The sequence below is a fragment of the Alosa alosa genome, chromosome 14 (assembly GCF_017589495.1).
Source record: "Alosa alosa isolate M-15738 ecotype Scorff River chromosome 14, AALO_Geno_1.1, whole genome shotgun sequence".
Taxonomy (NCBI): domain Eukaryota; kingdom Metazoa; phylum Chordata; class Actinopteri; order Clupeiformes; family Clupeidae; genus Alosa; species Alosa alosa.
In genome coordinates this window covers 9,292,821-9,312,882 of record NC_063202.1, presented here as the reverse complement: position 1 = coordinate 9,312,882, position 20,062 = coordinate 9,292,821, and the positions used below count along the sequence as shown (strand labels likewise).

At 41.0% G+C, this 20,062-nt stretch overlaps 4 protein-coding genes across 6 annotated transcripts; 2 read left to right on the top strand and 2 right to left on the bottom strand.

The window, feature by feature from the left end:
• The first annotated feature begins 68 nt into the window (after positions 1–68).
• On the top strand, positions 69–2,244 carry si:ch73-103b9.2 (uncharacterized protein LOC100150067 homolog). The gene is made up of 3 exons (XM_048263253.1): positions 69–225; positions 858–1,081; positions 1,215–2,244. Exons 2-3 carry the CDS (start codon positions 884–886, stop codon positions 2,178–2,180), a joined length of 1,164 nt encoding a protein of 387 aa, XP_048119210.1. The 5' UTR covers positions 69–225; positions 858–883; the 3' UTR covers positions 2,181–2,244.
• Positions 2,245–4,921: 2,677 nt separating this feature from the next.
• On the bottom strand, positions 4,922–11,512 carry atmin (ATM interactor). Its single transcript, XM_048263252.1, has 4 exons — positions 11,227–11,512; positions 8,625–8,750; positions 7,736–7,935; positions 4,922–7,580 (listed from the first exon to the last, which is right to left on the bottom strand). The coding sequence occupies exons 1-4, from the start codon at positions 11,506–11,508 to the stop codon at positions 5,798–5,800; spliced, it is 2,391 nt and encodes a 796-aa protein (XP_048119209.1). The 5' UTR covers positions 11,509–11,512; the 3' UTR covers positions 4,922–5,797.
• Positions 11,513–11,719: 207 nt separating this feature from the next.
• Positions 11,720–17,526, bottom strand: cenpn (centromere protein N). Its single transcript, XM_048263251.1, has 10 exons — positions 17,019–17,526; positions 16,631–16,676; positions 15,003–15,062; positions 14,697–14,770; positions 14,417–14,590; positions 13,770–13,871; positions 13,455–13,509; positions 13,059–13,168; positions 12,797–12,923; positions 11,720–12,119 (listed from the first exon to the last, which is right to left on the bottom strand). Exons 1-10 carry the CDS (start codon positions 17,187–17,189, stop codon positions 11,989–11,991), a joined length of 1,050 nt encoding a protein of 349 aa, XP_048119208.1. The 5' UTR covers positions 17,190–17,526; the 3' UTR covers positions 11,720–11,988.
• A 227-nt stretch (positions 17,527–17,753) lies between these two features.
• On the top strand, positions 17,754–19,803 carry cmc2 (C-x(9)-C motif containing 2). Of its 3 annotated transcripts, none has more exons than XM_048263249.1 (5): positions 17,754–17,942; positions 18,178–18,264; positions 18,499–18,601; positions 18,934–19,005; positions 19,233–19,803. In XM_048263249.1, exons 3-5 carry the CDS (start codon positions 18,521–18,523, stop codon positions 19,317–19,319), a joined length of 240 nt encoding a protein of 79 aa, XP_048119206.1. In that variant the 5' UTR covers positions 17,754–17,942; positions 18,178–18,264; positions 18,499–18,520; the 3' UTR covers positions 19,320–19,803. The 3 variants fall into 3 exon arrangements, with proteins under 3 accessions (XP_048119206.1, XP_048119205.1, XP_048119207.1); XM_048263248.1 differs by having other exon boundaries at positions 18,496–18,601; XM_048263250.1 differs by lacking the exon at positions 18,178–18,264 and having other exon boundaries at positions 18,496–18,601.
• Positions 19,804–20,062: the final 259 nt, after the last annotated feature.

Genomic DNA, 20,062 nt, shown 5'->3' with positions numbered 1-20,062 from the left:
CCTTTCCAAAACGTCACATCCTCGTTCAGTTCGATTGTCATAGCAACGTTCTACACTTTATGACCTCAGGTTTGTTGTAGCGTCCTGTGTGTGGACAGTTAAAAAGAGATAAATATTTGATGTCCTCGGTCGCCTTTGCCAAATAAACGGACATAGATAGCACTTGCAGGTAGTCCCTACTTGGGGTCGTGTGTGTGCAATATGTGTAACTCTGCAGGTTAGTTGGTAAGTATCTTTCATTAAGTTCTTATAGACTATTGTGTGTGGGGCTTCGGCACTATGTTATCTAGGCCTAGCAGCTATCAATGTTATCACATTTCTTCGCGAACATAAGGATTAGCTTCTAGGCAACGCTCTGGATTTTAGCTGTCTGTGCATTAACGTTATTTACAGTGTAATTTGCAGCTTTGTCAACTAACGTTAAGCGAAAAAACTGTCAAAGCTAAACGTCCATAGCTTATTTGCTGAGCCAGTGGTCTAAAGTCTGTGATTAAATGTAGCCTAAAGCATAACGTTAACTTACCAGACATTGCCTTGATGTCCATTTTTAGCAAGTTGCAAAGGTTACATCGGTTAGGCTATATACCTCAAAGCTTGTTCACTTTCTTCATCCAAGTCATGCTTATTAACATATTCATGGGTTTCATCAGGTCCCTTTCCACAGGTGTATAAAATCAAGCACCTAGATTATGAATGCAGACTGCACGGTGTTTGATTAATACACCTGTGTAAAGGGAGCTGGTGAAACCCATGAATAACGTTATTCAGTTGCTAAAATGATGGTTAGGTAATGTTGCTGATGCTGACAAGCCTACAACTTGTGTAGACTTCCTATAACGTCACCGTTACCCTTTCAGCCACACTCCTCTGAAAGACCATCGGAATGGAGTCTTTCAGAGGATTTGAATCAGCCTGCGAGTATGGTGATAATAATGGCTGCATGAGTATGGACACATATATGGAAGAACATCAGTTATCGGACAGGGACCTCGTTAACACACTTTTGGATGTGAGTGAAGAATATTTATCAAACGACCAGGACACTGATGGATTTAGAAATCACAATGGCTGGGAAGAAGCTGTGAGTACCATTCAAAACTAATTCTAAGATTCTGTTTTGTGAATTTTGAAGCATAACTTTTAATGAAGATAGCCTAATATGGTGTTACAACAGGTCTTTAACCAGCCATTTTTTTCTGGTCATTATCTAACAGGTCCATGGGTGGGGTAGGGGCCCCTCTCTCCAAATGCAAAGGAGAAGCAAGAGACCAAAGACCTGGGATGCAGACTCTCACTGCCTTCTCTGTGTTGACACAAAGGTAGTGGAACCCCATGTATCAGAGACTGCAAGACATTCTCCTGAACTTTGCAGCAGGTCATCTCCAAAAAACTCAAAAAAGACAATCCCACCCAACATAGAATTATTAAAGGCACGCCCAAGCAGCACGTGCTCCGTCAGCTCTGCCTATAAAAATACACTAGATCTCCTGCCAAAACAAGCTGTCTCGGCAAAAAAGTTCTCAGGCATAAGTGGCTTGCTCATCAACCGCACAGCTGCTTCTTGTGTAGGCCTCTCCCACCATCAGGAGGATCAGTGTCTTATGCTGAAAGACCAGCATGCTGGAAATGCCACTCTGGTCAACTGCAATGCTGTACTGCCTCCTCTCAAAACTTCCTTGGATGGAAACGCGAGTTGCCCAAATCACCTAGAAAGTGGTGAGGTCAGCTTTGGAGCCGACATACAGGACACGGCTGAAATTTGGTGGAGAGGTGCCTCAGCGACTGCCACTGCTGGGGGCAGCAGAGGTGTCGACGGCTGTAGGGAAATGAGAACAGCAGCTCACCTGGACTCCAGGTCTGCTGAGGATGGTTTACACAGCTCCGATGCCTCCAAGTACTGGACGTGTGAGAATAGTCACAGCCTGCTGACGGCTTTCAGCATTCCCATCACCAAAAGGTCTGATCAGTCCTTCCCCACCATGAACGATGCAATGCCTCGAGTCACGTACCGCCTGGCGAGGTACCCTAGACAGGAGGACCTGGCCAGATCACCTGCGAGGAATAATGGTGGTAAACTCTACTTTGGTTACAAGACCAAGAACATCAGGCGGGCCGAGCCTAAACTGCCAATGCTGTTTGGCACAAGGGTTGCCATCCCTGCCTCCACTCACCGTCTCTGACGCACTCAGGGTGCAACGTGTTGCTGTCATGGGTCAGTCAGCTGATTAAAGAGGTTTGACCTCAGGGCATGTGTTCATAAATGGTGTTCTTAGAAAATGTTAACAGTAAATTAAATGAGCACTAAGATTGAACGGTTAGGTAAATGTTTGTATACTTCTGCAAGTTTTGGTATGAGCATTCTTTTATGAACAGGTGTCATTCCCCAAAAATAGTGTCTATTGCTGAACCAAGGTGTTTTGTGTACTTGGATGACGCTTTCTGTATTCAACTACAAAGAATGTGTTTAAGGGAGAAAACTTGCAGAGGAAGGGCTCACACTTGGACAATAGTCACTTTTGACATAGAATTAAAAACACGGTACCTCATCACAGATAAGCCTTGCAGATGTCTGTGACATGGAATTTCAAGGCTTCCTTCATTTTAAGGCATCAAGGCTCAAATGGGTATCGCTTCAGTTACCAAGCAACGGAGTTCCTCTTACAAGAAACCCCAGTGTAATTAAGTTTGTTCAGGAATGCCGGTGTGAAATTTCAGCTGTAGTCATCCTAACCTCACAAACCCAGTGGAAGTCTCCCTATGGCAAACAAACTGTTCAAGCTACTACAACAATCACTGGAGACTAGGGGTGTAACGATACACAGAAGTCACGGTTCGGTACATACCTCGGTTCGGTACGAGTTCGGTACAATGGAGGGAAAAGCAAAACAAAAATGCAGAAAGCAATTTTTTGTTATTGTGCATGTCTCAGGCTGTACCACCTAGTGTCATACAGTCTCTTCCCTGAGCTATCTGCAACAGCCTGAAGTGTGTAAGATGTAGGCTAAACAGTAAGTACCCAGACTCGTGTAACTTGTAAACAAAATAAGACAATAAGCTATAAAACTGAAAATAGGCCTACAGCATCTCTTATTTCTGAAAGGGACTGTTAGAAGTACTGTTAACAGGTTTTTGAAAGTGGGAGTTTGAGCCAGCCACCATAATTTTGGTGTGATGACTGTTACATTGTTGGTGGAATGTGAAATGAACAATTAATAAAATTGGAACATGCATTAATAAATGTAAAATGTATTGAACACAAGTGCCATTTGTTTATTCACAGACTCGGAGAACAAATGTCAGTTCGTACAATTTATCACGGTCACTGCTTGTTTAGCAGAATTAACTTAATTGACAGTTTACATTTTCAGCAAATTAAGACACCTCCAGGAAGGAAACTAGGGTTAACTTAACATCCACATCATGGCACAAACAAGCATGCATTCTCTGGAAAATAACAAAGCGTTTTAAGTGAACATTTTCAAGTAGAAGTGGATACATTTTAATGTTTTTTTTTTTTTGTAAATGGTGTGTGTGTGTGGGTCAAGTATATATATCATTTTCCAGTTTGTGGTCAGAGTGGTGTAATGTATTGCTTGTTGCTTGAAAGTTTGAGTTTGGAAGTGTGAATCCAGCATTGGAAAATGCCCGAAATAATTACACACATCAAAGTGATAATATGTTGTTGAACTTGTGGCCTAAACAACTACCAGTAACAATAATGTCATTTAGCTTTATGTTTTGAAAAGGTTTACACTTCAACCAATTTCCACACTCAATTTCCACACTCAAGCACTGGTAGTGAGTAGTGTCATGCTAGTAGGCTCTCTCTCTCACACACACACACACACACACACATCATCTATGGGCACAGTGCTGCTTACATTCTACAGTTGACAGAGATACACATAGAATAGTATTCTCCATCTATGGACAGAACATACATGAAAATGACAGTTGAGATCCAAGCTTATAGGGCAGATTCTAAAGGGTTGTAGTACGGATGTTGCCACCCAAGACATGTTTAAATAATTTTAGTACCACGTTTCCAATTATAAACATACATAGCTGCTGAAACAAGTTGTTTCTCAATACCAGCATCTAAATATTTTTACAGAGTACATTTGGTAGATATTCTTGGTTTACACCATAACATGTACACATGCGGTAATGCCTGCTTGGAAACAAACGTCAAAGTTAAAGGATACAGCATGTATGGTTGTATAGAAATACTGGTTATGTTCTTCCCTCCAAACACACACAGACACAGACACAGACACACACACACACACACACTCTTTGAGGCATTCACCCAGTCAAAATGCACAAAGAATGAAAATTACTAATTCATAGGCACAGGTATAAGGTGTTAACTTAGAGGGTTGAAGCAGCAGGTGCTGGATTGAGCTAGATTTATAATGACTATCACATGCGTTGATAAACACTCCATAATCTTAAACACACACACGCACACAGAGTGGTAATAGGTACGGAATGCTGGTTAATATGGCTTCCATGGCAGAAATTCAATCATTCACACAAGTATATTTTTGCTTTACACAGCAGTCACCTATGGCTGGGCAATTGTTGCCCAGACTGGAGATGTCCAGCCAAAAATGTATTTAACAAAGAGGGAAATAAAATGAAAAAACAAAAAAAGTGTTGGTTTATCCACAACACATCATGGTATATTACACCTGCGCAACACAAATGGCAATTGCTTACCTTCTATTAAAATAAGGCACCAACTAAAGGAAAGTACTCGTGCAAATAGTTAGCAACAGCACAAATAAATACAAAAAAGCACATTCAATGCAGGTATTTCTGTGATATTTCAATGTTTGATCGAAGTATCTAGGTAAGCTTAATGATGAACCGAATACATGTAAACAGCATTACTTTGAAATAAAGGAAAGTTGCCTCATGATGATGACTAAGTGTATTATTAACAGTCAGCAAGAATAAATGTGTGCATGATTCCTGCTAAAGGAGCACAGCAACCATATCTTCACAGTGACAGACTTCTGTTCTATCTAACAAATTGTAGACTCACAATTTACATCACAGGTCATAAAGGTTTCTTTTACACCTACAGCAAGCGCACACATGTAAAAAGCAATATATTGGTTAAGAAATATCTTTTTGGCCCATAGTGGTATCTGACTTCTTCTGAGCATCACAGGATCGTTCCAGTTAGGTCTATGGGCAGTTTTCTCACAGGTGATGTAGCTTCATAAGGGTCTACTGACAGAGCAACAGTCCATGTGGACTGACAGATGTACATTTCAATATCTTTTTATGTGATTACTGTTAGTGTTTAGTCAGTTTAGTCACCCTTCACTGTATTGACTGGTATTACCTTCCAACCTTTTTAAAGAGTTTTCACAAGTACATTTACTTTGACATTCATTTAGAACAGGTCAAAATGAAGCCTAATGAAAGAGAATCTTTCATACAGTGTTGAATTTAAACATGTTCAGACTGTGGAGATGACCGTATACAAATCTGTACTTTAGTATTTATGTTTTGTTGCTGTGCATATCACAGAGGCATGTGGAGAACTGAAAGTGCTGCCAGTACATTTTCTTCAATGTTTTCATTTACTCACCACCTCACACATTTGGAATGACATTTTAGTGAGTGAACACATTGGCAGGGGGCTTCTATAGGCTTATTGAGGAGTGTCTGTCTGAACACCCATTCTCTGAGCCTTCAGCCTCCCTCCGAAAGGTAGATTTCAGAGGCCAAGAGATGCTTTCTGTGTGATCTGAATTCCAGCCGCAGCAAGGGAGCAGGGCCTTCAGCTGTTGGGCTTCTCCGAGTGTTGAAACAGAGAGAACAGCTCTTCGCAGGTTTGTGTTTCTACCGAGCTGAAATGAGACTCCATGTTCCAGGCCAGGTCCGCTGACATGAAGTCGTCCACGACCGTCTGGGTCTCGTTGCTCGTCAGGAACAGGTGGCCCAAGCTGTCGAAGGAGCTTGTTACCGTTTGGGTCTCTGCGCTGCTAAGCCGCACCTGTCCATCAGATGTGCAGGGCAAGGGTAACGTGGGCGGACGGATGTCCGTCTGTGTCTCGTTGTCCGAAGACTCTGTGCTTATATTAAAGCTGGACTGCCTCAGAATGTTTCCAAGTGGCATGTGACCACTTGGGTTGAGAATGAAGTTCAGGTCTGTCTGCGTCTGAGTGTCAAACATCTCCATCTCCAAGTCGTTCGACTGGGTCCTGGCCATGTCACCTCCACTGAGTTTGTCCAGGAGCAGGAAGTCGGTTTGTGTCTCAATGTCGAGCAGCTCCAGTTGTGTCTCTGAGCTTAGGCCTCCCAGATCACTCTCCTCAGTCTGTGTCTGAATGTGTGCAGCACTTAAGAACTCCTCCAAGTCAAAGTCGATGCCCGTGCTGTTCTCTTGCACGTGTTCCAGTCCTGGTCCACAGCCCACTGCCGACACTGACAGTGTCTGGTCATTCTCCAGGGCCCCTTCTCCCATGCCATCGGACAGGATATTCTCCAGGTCGTTCAAAAGTGTCATGGTCTGAGTTTGGTTGTCTGCCACAGAGCTCTGGTTAAGATTATCTGTTTGGGCTTCAAAACACATGGGTCCTTCGGTTTTGTCACTGTAGAGCACAGAAGCTGATGAGCTGAGGTGGTCGTGGACACTGCCAGTGCGGAATGGAATGTCCGTCAAGACCGTTTGCGTGGAGACACTGGGCGAATCAGAATCAAAGAGGCCAGAGCACATCACAGACTGGTTCATCAGAACCTTTTCCTCTTGGGTGCCACCAACACAATTAGTCTGAGTCTCCCTGGTGATGTTAAAGGGTTGAAAAGAAAGCGGATTGTGGGTTTCTGTTTGCGCGGCGATGGACGAAGTGGTTTTGGCCCGTGCAGGAAATGTCTGGGTCTGCACACTGACCGGCAACAAGACCTGAGCGCTCACGCTAATGTCTGTTTGCGAGCAGGAGGAGACCGAGGACTCTCCCATGGAGCTCACCAAAGCCCCGTCCACTGAGGGTCCCTTTTTGAGGTATGAAATGTCTGTCTGGATGTCTGTGGAGGTGCTCTTACCTCGGAGTGCCAGCCCTAGACCCAGGTCCCCAGGGGACACTGCACTGTCCATGCATACCTGGACACCAGTACTGACAACACCAGAGCCAGGCCTGGAGTATGGCACAGTGTCTTTAAAGGTAAAATTCTTGGTGTTTAGTGTCGGCACGACCGCTCCATAGGACTGGGGGATAAGATGGTACGTGCTCAGAGAGCCTTGCGTGTCCAGAGCCAGGATGACGGACCTCAAGGCACTGCTATCACCTGATGGGAGAAGGACGGGAAGGTGGGCCAGATGCATCACGGGCACGTTGACCAGGGCCACTTTAGGCTTTGGCAGGAGAAGCTTCTGCATGCTTTTTGAAGGGTTGGGATTCTGTTTTGCCGTGTCGTGGGTTTGGCATGCTCCTTCAGTAGGGATGGCTCCCTCTGAAAGCTCCTTTTCGGATCCAGGCATCGGAAACGTCTGCTCCGTGGGTCGGACTTTCACTGCGCTGCAGATCATGCGCTCCATTTTTCTTTTCTTCACCGGCGGGTACCTTTGGGAAACGAGAGAGAGAGAGAGAGAGAGAGAGAAAAGAAAAAGAAAAAGAAAGAAAGAAAGAAAGAAAGAAAGAGAGAAAGAGAGACTATTTAGCAAACTGTCCAGCTGGATTGCGATGTGACCTGCTTATGTGCAATGTGAAAAAAGTACCGGTGTTCATCTGGAATCTCATGACCAGTTCTGTAGGTGTGAGACAGGAGAGCAGCACGGCTAGCATAAGGGCAGCCACACGTACAGCTGTACGTTCTCCCACAATCCTCTGCATGTCTTCTGAGGTCCCACTCTGTGCTGTAGCTGTTGCTACACTTGACACACTTATGTTTCTTCTCAGTGTGCATCTTCATGAAATGCTGGTGTGCACATATGAGCACATATTAGCATGTTGAATGGCACAGTTCATGTACATTGTGAAATGTACTGACAGCAATTTTCCATGATTTACACATGGTGCTAAATTTAACCATTTTCAAACAGATCATAGACAAACTATAGATAGATACATTGTTACTTTATTAATCCTGAAAGACGTTTTGGAAAACATCAGCTATTCATTGTCTCTTTTTGTGAGTGACATTGATTTATCCTAGAAACTGCTTCCGTAATCTCAGTTTAGCACCAAATATAGAAAGTCTCCTGAAGTTCAAACACTTCCTTTTGCTTTCTGGACAGCATCAGAGACACATCAATCGGCTTTAATGTGCAGTTATGTTGACAGTATAAGTATACTCTTTTGATCCCGTGAGGGAAATTTGGTTTCTGCATTTATCCCAATCTGTGAATTAGTGAAACACACTCAGCACACAGTGAACACACAGTGAGGTGAAGCACACACTAATCCCAACGCAGTGAGCTGCCTGCTACAGCGGCGCTCGGGGAGCAGTGAGGGGTTAGTTGCCTTGCTCAAGGGCACTTCAGCCGGTCCTACTGGTTGCGGTTCGAACCGGCAACCCTCTGGTTACAAGTCTGAAGCGCTAACCAGTAGGCCACGGCTGCCCAGAAAGTTAAAGCGATGACAATGCGAAGATTAGAATAACTTTACCTGTTTGACTAAGGAGAACTGTGAGAAGGGTCGATTTGGTCCTCTTGGACACCCCTCTATTGGACAGCAATAGAGTTTTTGTGGGCCTTTCATGTCCTTTCGAACAGTGGGGTTGACAATGCCATCCTAATAATGAAAAGAAAGACTTGTGACATATCATAACATCATGACATCTTTTCTTTTTTAGTATATTTTTAAGCATATTTTTAAGTATAAGTATCTTTTTGGGGGCTTTTTATGCCTTTAATGATAGGACAGTGGAGAGTGACAGGAAGCAAATGGGAGAGAGAGCAGGGGTTGGATCCAGAGAGGACCACAGGGCAGGAATCGAACCCGGGTCACCAGCGTACGGTGCAGGTGTCCCAGCCAGTTGCGCCACAGCTGGGGCCAACATCAAGACATATCTTAACAACCACTACAACAACCATTACAAAACTGACACTACATTCTCAACTAAATTACTCTTTCACCAGTTCAACACACCTGACAATCCCTATGAAAACAACAATTGCTGTCCAAAATAACGTTCCAAATGGCAAATGAATTAACAAACAGACTATCAGTAACCAATTAATTTTTATGAGGGTCTATGCAAGTGGACAATGATATAAGACTTGCATAGCAGACGATAGTATTCTAATTAAAATGAGGTACATAAATCCCTTGACAACACCCTGTGATGTCTGAAAAGCTAGAGCAATAAATGTTCTACTGCACTGGAAAACTTGGCAGATGCCAGGTCAGTGCACAGAATCAATGTGCAGCATGATTGCTTACATAACCGTACAGCACATACACAGAGAAAGACATTCCTCGTGGGAGATACTGCATTATCTCAACAGCAAACTATACTCTAGCCTGCACTGCTTTTGATCCAGCCCATGCCGTCTCTGCCTTACGTCATGCTTTAAATTAAATTGTGCTAATAATGCTAGTAATCAGTAAAAATGCAGTGTGTGTGTTTTTTTAATTATTATTATTAGGCTATTCTATGTTCTTGCTTTTTTATTATTATTATTAGACTGTTCTGCATTCAAATGAAAAGGGCCAATATCAATGAGAGAACTGAGCAGTTTACTGCAGCAAATAGAGAAACAGCAAGAAGCAGCCATAGGTTAACATTCAGCCGGCATCTGACCAAACACCATGGTCCTGTCCCACAGTGCCATGCTACACAGCATTAATTTGTCTGCCAGCCCTGGAGACACTTCAGCAGGGCCGGCTGGGCTGTTTTGTTTTTCAACACTAGAAGGAGGGTAGTCTGGACAGCCCCGAGTGGCGCACAGTAAATGGAGGGAAGGCTTTTCAGCTTGCAATGTTGAAAGTCAACTAAACGCTGAAATAATATTTTTAGCCCAGGGCCCATTAGCCTCGACCTGCTACCACCACACCCCAAATTTCCTTTACTCACAGCTGTCTAGCTGCTCTCTGCCTGCAGTCACAGAACTGTAACGTGCACCTGAAATCATACACTTTTTTTCTGCGTGGACAAATAAATAATGCATGAGGAGAGCTGGATGAGAGTGCGCCACTGCCTGCCACGCGTACTGCTGCTTACTGATCATGTGTTACTCAGAACATCAGTTCTAAACATCCCACAATCATACAGCCTATAACCAACCTGGAAAATCTTAAATGACCCTAAGTCAACATATGACAAAAACATAACCAATTAGCTTCTAAAGATTGAAATTAGAGGGCAATTTTAAGCACATTTTAGTCTACTGTACATGGTCAACTGCAATTTCAAGTGCGAGGACAAGTGAGCATTTGGGATCTACAAAACCAGATCTGGGCATATACTCTTTCTCTGAACATGCATTTTAATTGGTGTTGCGATCTCAGCAATTTAATGAGATCAGAACGAGTTCATAATACTTCATCACCAAGGGCAAAGGCTATGAGACGTGTAAATCAATCCAACGTTGTTTCCCTTTGTCAGTCAGGACCTCTTGGGGCTTTTTGCTTAATTTTATCGCAGAACTAGTAGATCTACATTTGACAAAGAAATGAATGCACCATCATAACATAGGACAACAACAAAACAATCAATGCACATCGTGACGGTGGTTTCCCAGTGGACAAGTGTAGGGCCCACAGAGCACGCCAAGGTGGTGGGATGGATAGGTCCTAGGGTACCTTTCCCCATTGTACCGACAAAAAGAAATTCTGAGACCATATACCCTGAAGGAATACACTGTCAAAGGAGAGCTGAACTTTCTTTGATATTGATCATGCTAGCATGCTAGCTAAATAGCTAACGAATAATGACGTTTGAATGACGCTCCTACCGCAGCGGTCTGAAAGAGAGCATACACTTTAGGCAAAGATGAAAACTCATTGACAATATCAGCTTTAACTACCAAAACTGGTTTACAACCAACTATTTTCTAAAGACGTGCGCAGTTTCAATCGCAACAACTGGTTTGTTCTTTCACTAAGCGTTAACGTTGTCGAATGCGATCAAGCTAGAAACTCTCTAAACAAAAGCACTCATTTGGTAGACTTTCACAGCAATCTAGTGTGCTTTTGGATTTGACAAGTGTTTATGTTAAATATATAACATTAGTTAGCCAGTCATCGCTGTCGTTAATACACTTACCTTGACTCTGTGGGACTTAACAAGGTGCATGTTCAGAGCCGGGGTATTTGGAAGGATCTTTCCACATCCTGCAACAGTACATAGGATATTGGTCCGCACCTCTTTGGTTAGCTCTGCTATATCAGGTTTTATCATTTCTTTCGACTGTGAAGGTACCTCCTCGACCACATCTCCGTTATCTGCAATATTGCGTTGTGGCTTCTCCGATGCAGAGGCAGCCATGTTTCCTCTGAGAAGAGACCGCCCTGGATCAGAGAAGGCGTAGGGAAGCAGGAGTACCATATATGCGTTCACGTAAACTTCCGGGAGGGGGACCTTTCTTAGCAACCAGCTACGCCCCCTAAACTCTACCACGCGCGTCGCTCCTCATAAATAAATTGATCTTAAAATTCATAGTTCTAGATATTTTTGCTTATTATGATCTCTGGTTACTACATATAGTCTATCCGCATATGGTGCGTACTCTTAATATAATGCACAACTCACCAGATAATTTGTTTAGAATCTTTATTCAGATACAGATACACAAACAGATATAAACATAAACATACATTTCTGAATTTAATACCTAGTAAAAAAAACAGGACATGCTTTCTCCACTGGACGAACACATCAGTCAAACCAACCAACAATATTAATATTATATAGTTAAAACACTAGCTGCTAGTAGATTATCCACTGGAAACAGATATGATTCCGATGAATACGTTTGGTGCAAATCTACTCAGACAAGCACGTCTCACAAACACTAACTTCCTGCTCTTAGACCTTTGCTCTAGAGTTCTGGGTGGTGGCGTTGTGTCCTTTGTCTGCTTTGTCTGTGATTACAAAGTAATTCCGACCTTTCTGAGTGATGGATGATAACAGTGGGGATACAGGAGCTTCGGCAATACCTGTACAACAACAAAACAAAAGCTCTGGTCAACAGTCGTAGATCAGAGGGCTATACTACGAAACAAGTCTACTGGTTTACCCAGGTATCTTCAGGAGTTACAGCTGATCTCAAAACACCACCTCACCTTTAAAATTATAGATGCTTGGTGGCGTGTTCTTTTAGAGATCAGCTTTCATTCATTACCTGGATAAGCTAGTAACCCCACTTCATAGTACTCCTCTCCGTAACAATATAGGACTTTCTGCATTTCTCTTGTACAAGAAATGAAGTACTAATGCCCACTTCTTTGTCACGGGCCCTCTTGTGGGATGACAGGAGTACTACAGGCATATTTGTTTGTGATGTAAGATCCGGTACTAATATGATACAGTAATGCATTTATACAGTGAAACTGTTTGACAGCATGACATAAGACACAAATCATTTGATATTTCCATTGTCTTGTTTTGGTAAGTGTGAGTACCTGATGATTTGGGAAAAAACTCTGATTATGATTCCTGCTACGATGTCAGCTCATATTTATGTGTGCAGATGGTCTCTAAAGTTCATAGAGATGTAGCTAATCCAATCTCTACAGACGATGGGGTTATGATCAGTCTGATACTCTCACTGGACCAGTTATCATACAGTAAATGCTCTGTTAGACCGGACAGTCAGTGTAAGAGATGGCATTACCTGACGATACACAGTGACGTAAAGATTCTAGGAGGCTGGTGCTGGCAAACTGAACAACTGTTCTGAAGGGTTTCTCGCCATCAGAAAGGGTATCCATGCCTCCACCCCCTCTGAACCTGGTCTCCAACTGGAAATCAAAGAAGAAATACAAATTAAATCTACTGCTCACCTAAGCAACTGTCAATAATAATCAACATGTCATAATAGTCTGTTGCATAAATGTGGATGTAGAAAGGGAGAAAACACATAGTGGATTAAGTACCGTGTATGTGGCAGTCTCCAGTTTAGGAATGTCTCCCTCACCAAATGCTTCATAGGCTACCTGCAGTCTTTTCTCAGCATGCTCTTTGTGCTCCTTTTCAATATTGGGATCTAAAAAAAAATGGAAGACATAAAACATACCAAAGCAAGTCAGGAGAGATAGTTATATTATTAAGACTAAAAACTAGTATTATTAAGACTAAAAACTAATTTTAGTATTTTAATACCAACGCAATACAGGAAAGATAGCAACATGATGATATTAAATTAAGGAAAGACAATAATATCAAAATACAATCACTTCAGTATTTCACTACAACAGAAAAGTATAAATTATTATGCTGCAAAGTGTTTCCCTTCTAAAAGGCTTCTACTATTGACACAGTTCCATACATACGTGTTATAGGAGGGTTTCTCTCCTGAAGAGGCCTTAGGTGATTTGTTGGAAATGACTATAAAAACAGACAAACAAAATGCATTATTATGACATTACTAGATCTGTTTAAATACACATTCATCATTACAGCAAAGATAAGATAAGATAAGATAAGACTTTATTGATCCCACAGCTGGGAAAACAACAGCCCAGTAGTATTTAAATAAGAGAGTAAAGTACAAAGTACTATTTACATTAAGTGCCAATTACACAGTCAAGAACAATCTGTTGAATGCAAACATACACATGAACCCCATAATATCAAGCTCATATTACCTGCTGGTAGTGGCCCATCAGTAGGTCCCTGACTGCATGAAGGCTTCGTCCGCTCAGATGTGCATCTTTAATGGACCCATGTTTGGTGGCCAGAACCAGGCCCTACGGTTGCAAAACATATAATATGTTAAGTTTTAAATTTAGAAATATGTAGCATCCTGTGAGTGAATCATACTGGATCAGCCAGGATTTAGACCAACAAGATTATCATATGCATAATACATGTCATGTAGTATGCATGTGTAGCGACAAAGTGATAACACAACTGAGCCAATTAGACAATTAAGTTAACAGTTGTAAACAGAATCACATAAGGTGTTAAGCCAATTCTCAGTCCCAGACATAGGTCACTATTAAGATCAAAAACATTTGTAAGATTATTGATTGATTATTTATCTGAGTAAATTTTACACACTTAAATCATACATTTAAATGCTAAATGGAGGAAACCACCCCAGCACCTTAAGGGCCAATGTCCCATATATTAATCAAGCCTAGTTTCACTGAAGTTTTGTGTTCATCTAAGACTAGGCTTGATCCATGTATGGGGAAACCAGCCCTAAATGTATTATAGTAAAGAATACAGGATAGTTTGTTGCAATGATTATGCTGTACAGTAGCACAGAATACAATGTATGGTAAACTACCTGGTACAACAGTGGCTTGTGCTTTGATTTCAAATTAGAGATGAAAACATATGGGGTTTGAAGATCATGCACCACATATGTAGGCTTGAAGTGATTAGGTTTGCTGAAGTTGTCTCCCCAGGCGATGCGTATCCAAACAGACCCATTATCATGCTTCTTTATTTTGATTGAGACCTAGAGGAAGAAAAGCATTGGAACAATCAAAAATTATGAGGACTGCCAGCAGCATCAGGAATTCATCACATTTGTTTATGTGGTCAACGCAAAATGTATTACTTACATTTCTGATCAGCTCCGCTAAGTGGGACTTGAACTGCTCCTTAAAACTAAGCAGCTCTACAGATGTGGCATCTTCTAAAAGTGTCAGTATGAAAAAGGAGATCTGGCTATGTGAGATTAAAAACACTCATGCTAAAAACCAACACGTGTACAAACAAGATTTGAGATTATTAGTGAGACTTAAAAAGTAATGTCATGAATACAGATTAAACAACACATCAAGCGAGCCACAGAAAATGACTAATGCAGAAAGACTCTTTGACTTTTGGTTGCTGTATCTTTGTGGTAAAACAATAGTTTGCCATACCGTCAGCATCTGTAAGATGACAGGCCCTCCAAGTGCCTAGGTTTGGATTTTCCATACAATCTGTTTTGATAAATGAATGCTAACGTTAAAGAATTAATTATCATGACTTGAAAATTCACCTGAGAGGAACGCTTCACCGTCTGTAACACCCACCAACATAAGAACTTCTCACCATAAATCAGTGATTTATTACACTGGTGGGAAGTTATTACAATAACTCTTTTAACCTCCCACCAATGTAATAACTTCCTGCAAACGTAATAATTATTGGGTTATTACGTTGGTGGGTTTAAAACTTGCAGATTTTTATTACGTTTGTGGTTTATTAAGTTGGTGGGAATTTATAACGTTGGTGGGTGTTACAACCGTCTCATCAGAAAGTAGATAAGCCCAGTGTCATTCTAGTCTGGACCAAACATTGAAAAAAGGCCTCAGAAAAGAGACAGTAGGCATTTTTGAGGAAAAGTTGTTATACAGCATTTTTAGATAGTTCAAAGGGCCCTTAATACAAATTCACCATATACAATCTTTCCCAAGTTTCTCAGAATTTTCCTTCAAAAATAGATGCCTTGCTGTCAGGCGAGAAAATACTGGTAGATAGGGTAAAAATGTAAACCTTTATGGATCACCACAAAACTTTCCCAGTTTGTCTCGTACATTAAGACAAGTATTTTTTGTATTACAAGTTTTCTGAAATGTAATGTTTAAATATGCAAATGAGGCTTAATCTACTGAAATATGCGCTAATATGCACAAATGTCCAAACTTGACACGTACACATTGGATGAAGCATAAATTGCATTTTTGAGGAAAAACTGTTATACAGAATTTTTAGACAGTTCAAAGGGTCCTAAATACAAATCCACCATATAACATTTTTTTTAGGTCACAAGTTTCTCAGAATTTTCCTTCAAAAATGGATGCCTTGCTCTCAGGCGAGAAAATACTGGTAGATAGGGGAAAATGTAAACCTTTATGGATCACCAAAAAACTTTCCCAGTTTGTCACTTACATTAAGACAAGTATTTTTTGTATTACAAGTTTTCTGAAATGTAATGTTTAAATATGCAAATGAGGCTCAATCTACTGAAAGACTTGGCCACGCAGGATATTGAAAGCGAGCAGCACCACAGAAAGGTCAAAGTCAATTAGATACATTTGTTGTTGAGATGCCATCTGGGGGGGGGGGTCTCGTTCAGGGACAAACTTAAAAAGAACAAGTATTTAATGTTTGCGTCTTTGTTTGAAGTTAAGAAGTCAGATCTAAAAACTGGAAAGGTAAAAACTGTCAAGGCAGACCGAAACATTCTGCAACGCCAGTAGATGTACCCTATCTACCAGTATTTTTCTCACCTGAGTGCAAGGCATCTATTTTTGAACAAAAATTCTGAGAAACTGGGGACCTAAAAAAAATGTTATATGGTGGATTTGAATTAAGGACAATTTGAATTTGAATTTGAATTTGAATATCTAAAAATGCTGTATAACAACTTTTCCTCAAAAATGCCTACAGGGTTACAGAATCCCAAAATATGGTCCTGACTATTCATCTCAGTAGCAGTTTTTAAAAAATAAAACAGTAGTGTTAAAAAACTAATGGCATTGGTAATCATTGATAATTCACTTACAGATCATCTCCAGTTCGCTCACATGCCTCGTTGTCAATCCATTTTCCTATCAGACACATTAAATGGTAGTATATGATAAGCTTAAATGTATGAAAATTATGGAAACAATGTATTCTATGGAAGGTGGGTAAACAGAGGTAACAACGAAACATTTGTCAAAGCATTAACGTTAACGTTACATTACTTAAACTTAGATGCGAAAGTTAGCTCTAGAATATTGATAAACATACACTGGTACTACCAGTGGTACCTTAACCAAAGTCCTCTATACTTTAACTAGCAGCTGCTGTGTGAGGTTCAATGCTGTTACGGGGAGATAAACCATTCGTCTAAAAAAACAAAAAAAAACAAGGCCACCTGCTTGCTAAAATAAAAATCTAAACCTTACCTCACATAGAGAAACAATGTTTTCATGTAATATCCATTTTGATTGGGTGTAGTTCACAGATTGTTGTTGTCTTCTTGAAAGGTGGGCCCACTTTTTTAGCGTTTCTTCTAACTTTACAGTCGGTATTTTACGTAACGTTCGCTGTAAAAGGGTCCTTGCTACATCACCCATGCTAGGACTAGTGAAACACACATGCAAAAATACACTAATTCATAATGTTAAACAATACGGAGATACAACGTTGTTCAATCATAAGCCCAAACACAGAAAAACGCCAACCCAACCAAACCGCCAAACAACCGCTCAAAACAACCAATCGGCAATCAGATTTGCTTTTGACGAAACTTCCTCTTCCTGAAAATAGTAAATGATGAAGTCTCTACTGCCGCCTGTTGGTTTGGAAGTAATATACATTTTTGTTTTGTTTTGTTTTGTTTCCAGTTATTTTTAAAATTCGTGAAATTGATTTAGCCTACTTACATATATTTGCCTATGCATACTGAATAAATTATGCATTGAAAAGTCCTTTTCATTAATTAATGACCATTCTATTAGGCTTGTAAAATAAAAACATATTCTATCCATAACCAGCGCTTTCTATCTCGCTGTCGCTTCTGTAAAACCATTTTATAAAACCATAGCCAGAAACTATATCACATGTGTACTGTAAACAGTCATTGATTGGCGCATGTGCAGTCGGTCTGGCACGCGTAAGTTACTTCCGGGTTTCCATGCCGTTATGCAAGGGTGAAATAAATGGCAGTGAGTCCTCTGTGGACTTAACGTGGTTATAACACAGTATAATCTAACGTGACTTGTTTTCAGACAGTCAGACAGAACAAATCTTATTGTACAGCTGTGGCATATGTAGTTGCATATATCAGCTGTACGGGTTGTTACTTTGTGGTTATTTCAGTTCAAAAGGTTTGTTCAATGTCATGCCCTGTACCGATAGGCAGGCTACATTTTAGGCTTAAATATAGTGATAACCATGGTTATTTTCATGGACCTGGATCTATCTGTTGTAAAAGTGTTTTTTTAGGCTACATTTACTGCACGTTACTGACAGTCTACGTACCGCGATTTGTCGCCTATACAATCTGGACAGTAGTTCTAGGATCAGAGAGTAAACGTTAGCACTGTGTACATGTTCTTGCAGACCTCACAACTTTACGATATTGCATGACAACAGTGGAGTGATTGAACCTCAGATCTGCTGACACAGTCCTCCCTTTCTTTCTTGCAGGTAAGTGCTTCAGAGGGGGAAAAGTTTCAACATGAGTGGTGATGATGGAATGGGATGGGGAGGCTCTAGTATCCTTATTATGGGTGAAATGGAAGAGCTGCAGTAACTTTGTTTGTGCTCTTTATAAAGTCTTAATTCAGTTCTGATATATTAATTAGTGTGTGTGTGTATAGTGTTTTCACTATAGTCAAAGAAGCCTGCCTTTTTTGTTTAATGTGTTTTAACCCACAGCAGAGAAGTGAGACCTTAACTGAGGATGCACCCAGACCTGTCTCCTCACTTACACACGGATGAGTGCAATGAATTAATCACACAGCTCAAACAGTGTCACAAAGAGGTAATACCAGTGTTTCCCATACATTGACTTATTTGTAGTGGCCCACCACAATATCAACATTGACCACCACACAATGATTTTCCAGGTTGTATTAAATTGTGCTTAAATCTGGTTAGCATCATAACCACGCTGTGCTAATTTGTTAAAAACTGTTGCATTCAAGTTAATTCTGCAAACCAACCACCACAAATGGAATTAAATTTTCTGGGAAACACTGAATACTCTAGCAATTCAAGACAGTGGTTTATGTGTATTTTTCACATTTACACATTTTGAGTGTTGGTCATGACTGATGTTTTGACTGAACTCTTCTTTTCCTCTAATGTCCCCAGCATAATGTCCTACGCTTCTTTGGTACTTGTAATGACTTGGATCGTGCCATGCGCCAGTGTCTTAAAAAAGAGGTGAGGAACAAGCAGTGGTGCATTTAAGTAGGAATGTTACATGGACCCCCACACACACACACACACACACAAAAAACACACGTCAGTTATATGTTCATTTTTGTCAGTAAGTGACATACTCCTGTCCTGACTGAAGTCCTAATGCAGATGGCAGCCAAGAGACCATACATTTTTTAATCTTTGTTTCTTAACACTAATGGTAGCATCACCCTTCATTCTGTTTGCAGTACCAGGCCAGGAGGGAGCGAAGTAAAGCTCATGCAGCTGAGATGCAGGAGAGGCTGAAGACAGGACCCAAGGAGAATGACTATTGAGGAGGGGTGGGCCGGCATAGAGCCAAAGCTGAGGCCATCCACTCTGTGATGTCCGCTGCATGCAGGGTCTCTATGACCTGGCCGTTAGGAAGAGACTCACATAGCTCACTGAGCTCATGGTTTCTGGACTAACAAACAGATATGAGGGAGTGTGTGTGTGTGTGTGTGTGCGTTTGATGATGTGAGCTTTGGTGTTGGATGGAGAGAGAGCCTTCCTGCAGTTTCCCTGCTCAATGGAGCTTGCCAGAAGCAACAGGACATGTTGAATGTGGCACTGTTCCCTCTTGTCCAGGATTATACTTGACCTAAGCTATATCTGGATGCATATTTAAAGCTATTTTAAATGAACATTCTGTTGTTGACTCAGTGTACTATCAATCGGGGATGTTTATCCTACTTGAGATGCAGTGTGATGACTTTGGGCAGTTCATTAAAAAAATAAAATAAACTTTTTTTGTGGCCGAGAGGCACCAGCCTGTGAAAATTTGTGAAGATGCTCTTTCTGAAAGTGCTCAGTTGATATCTGTTTTCTGGTTTATGGTCTTGTGAAATGTCCACGCTGAGAACTCCTCTCTAAGCATAATAGATAAAAAGAAATATGTTTATTCTAATACTTCCTGAAAAGGTATTGTCAAACATTAAGTCTCCTTGTAATCACCTGCTAATAATGCACAAAAAACTTGCATCATTAGCAGGTGATTACAAAGGGCTAACATGGTAAAACATTGTACATTTAATATTCT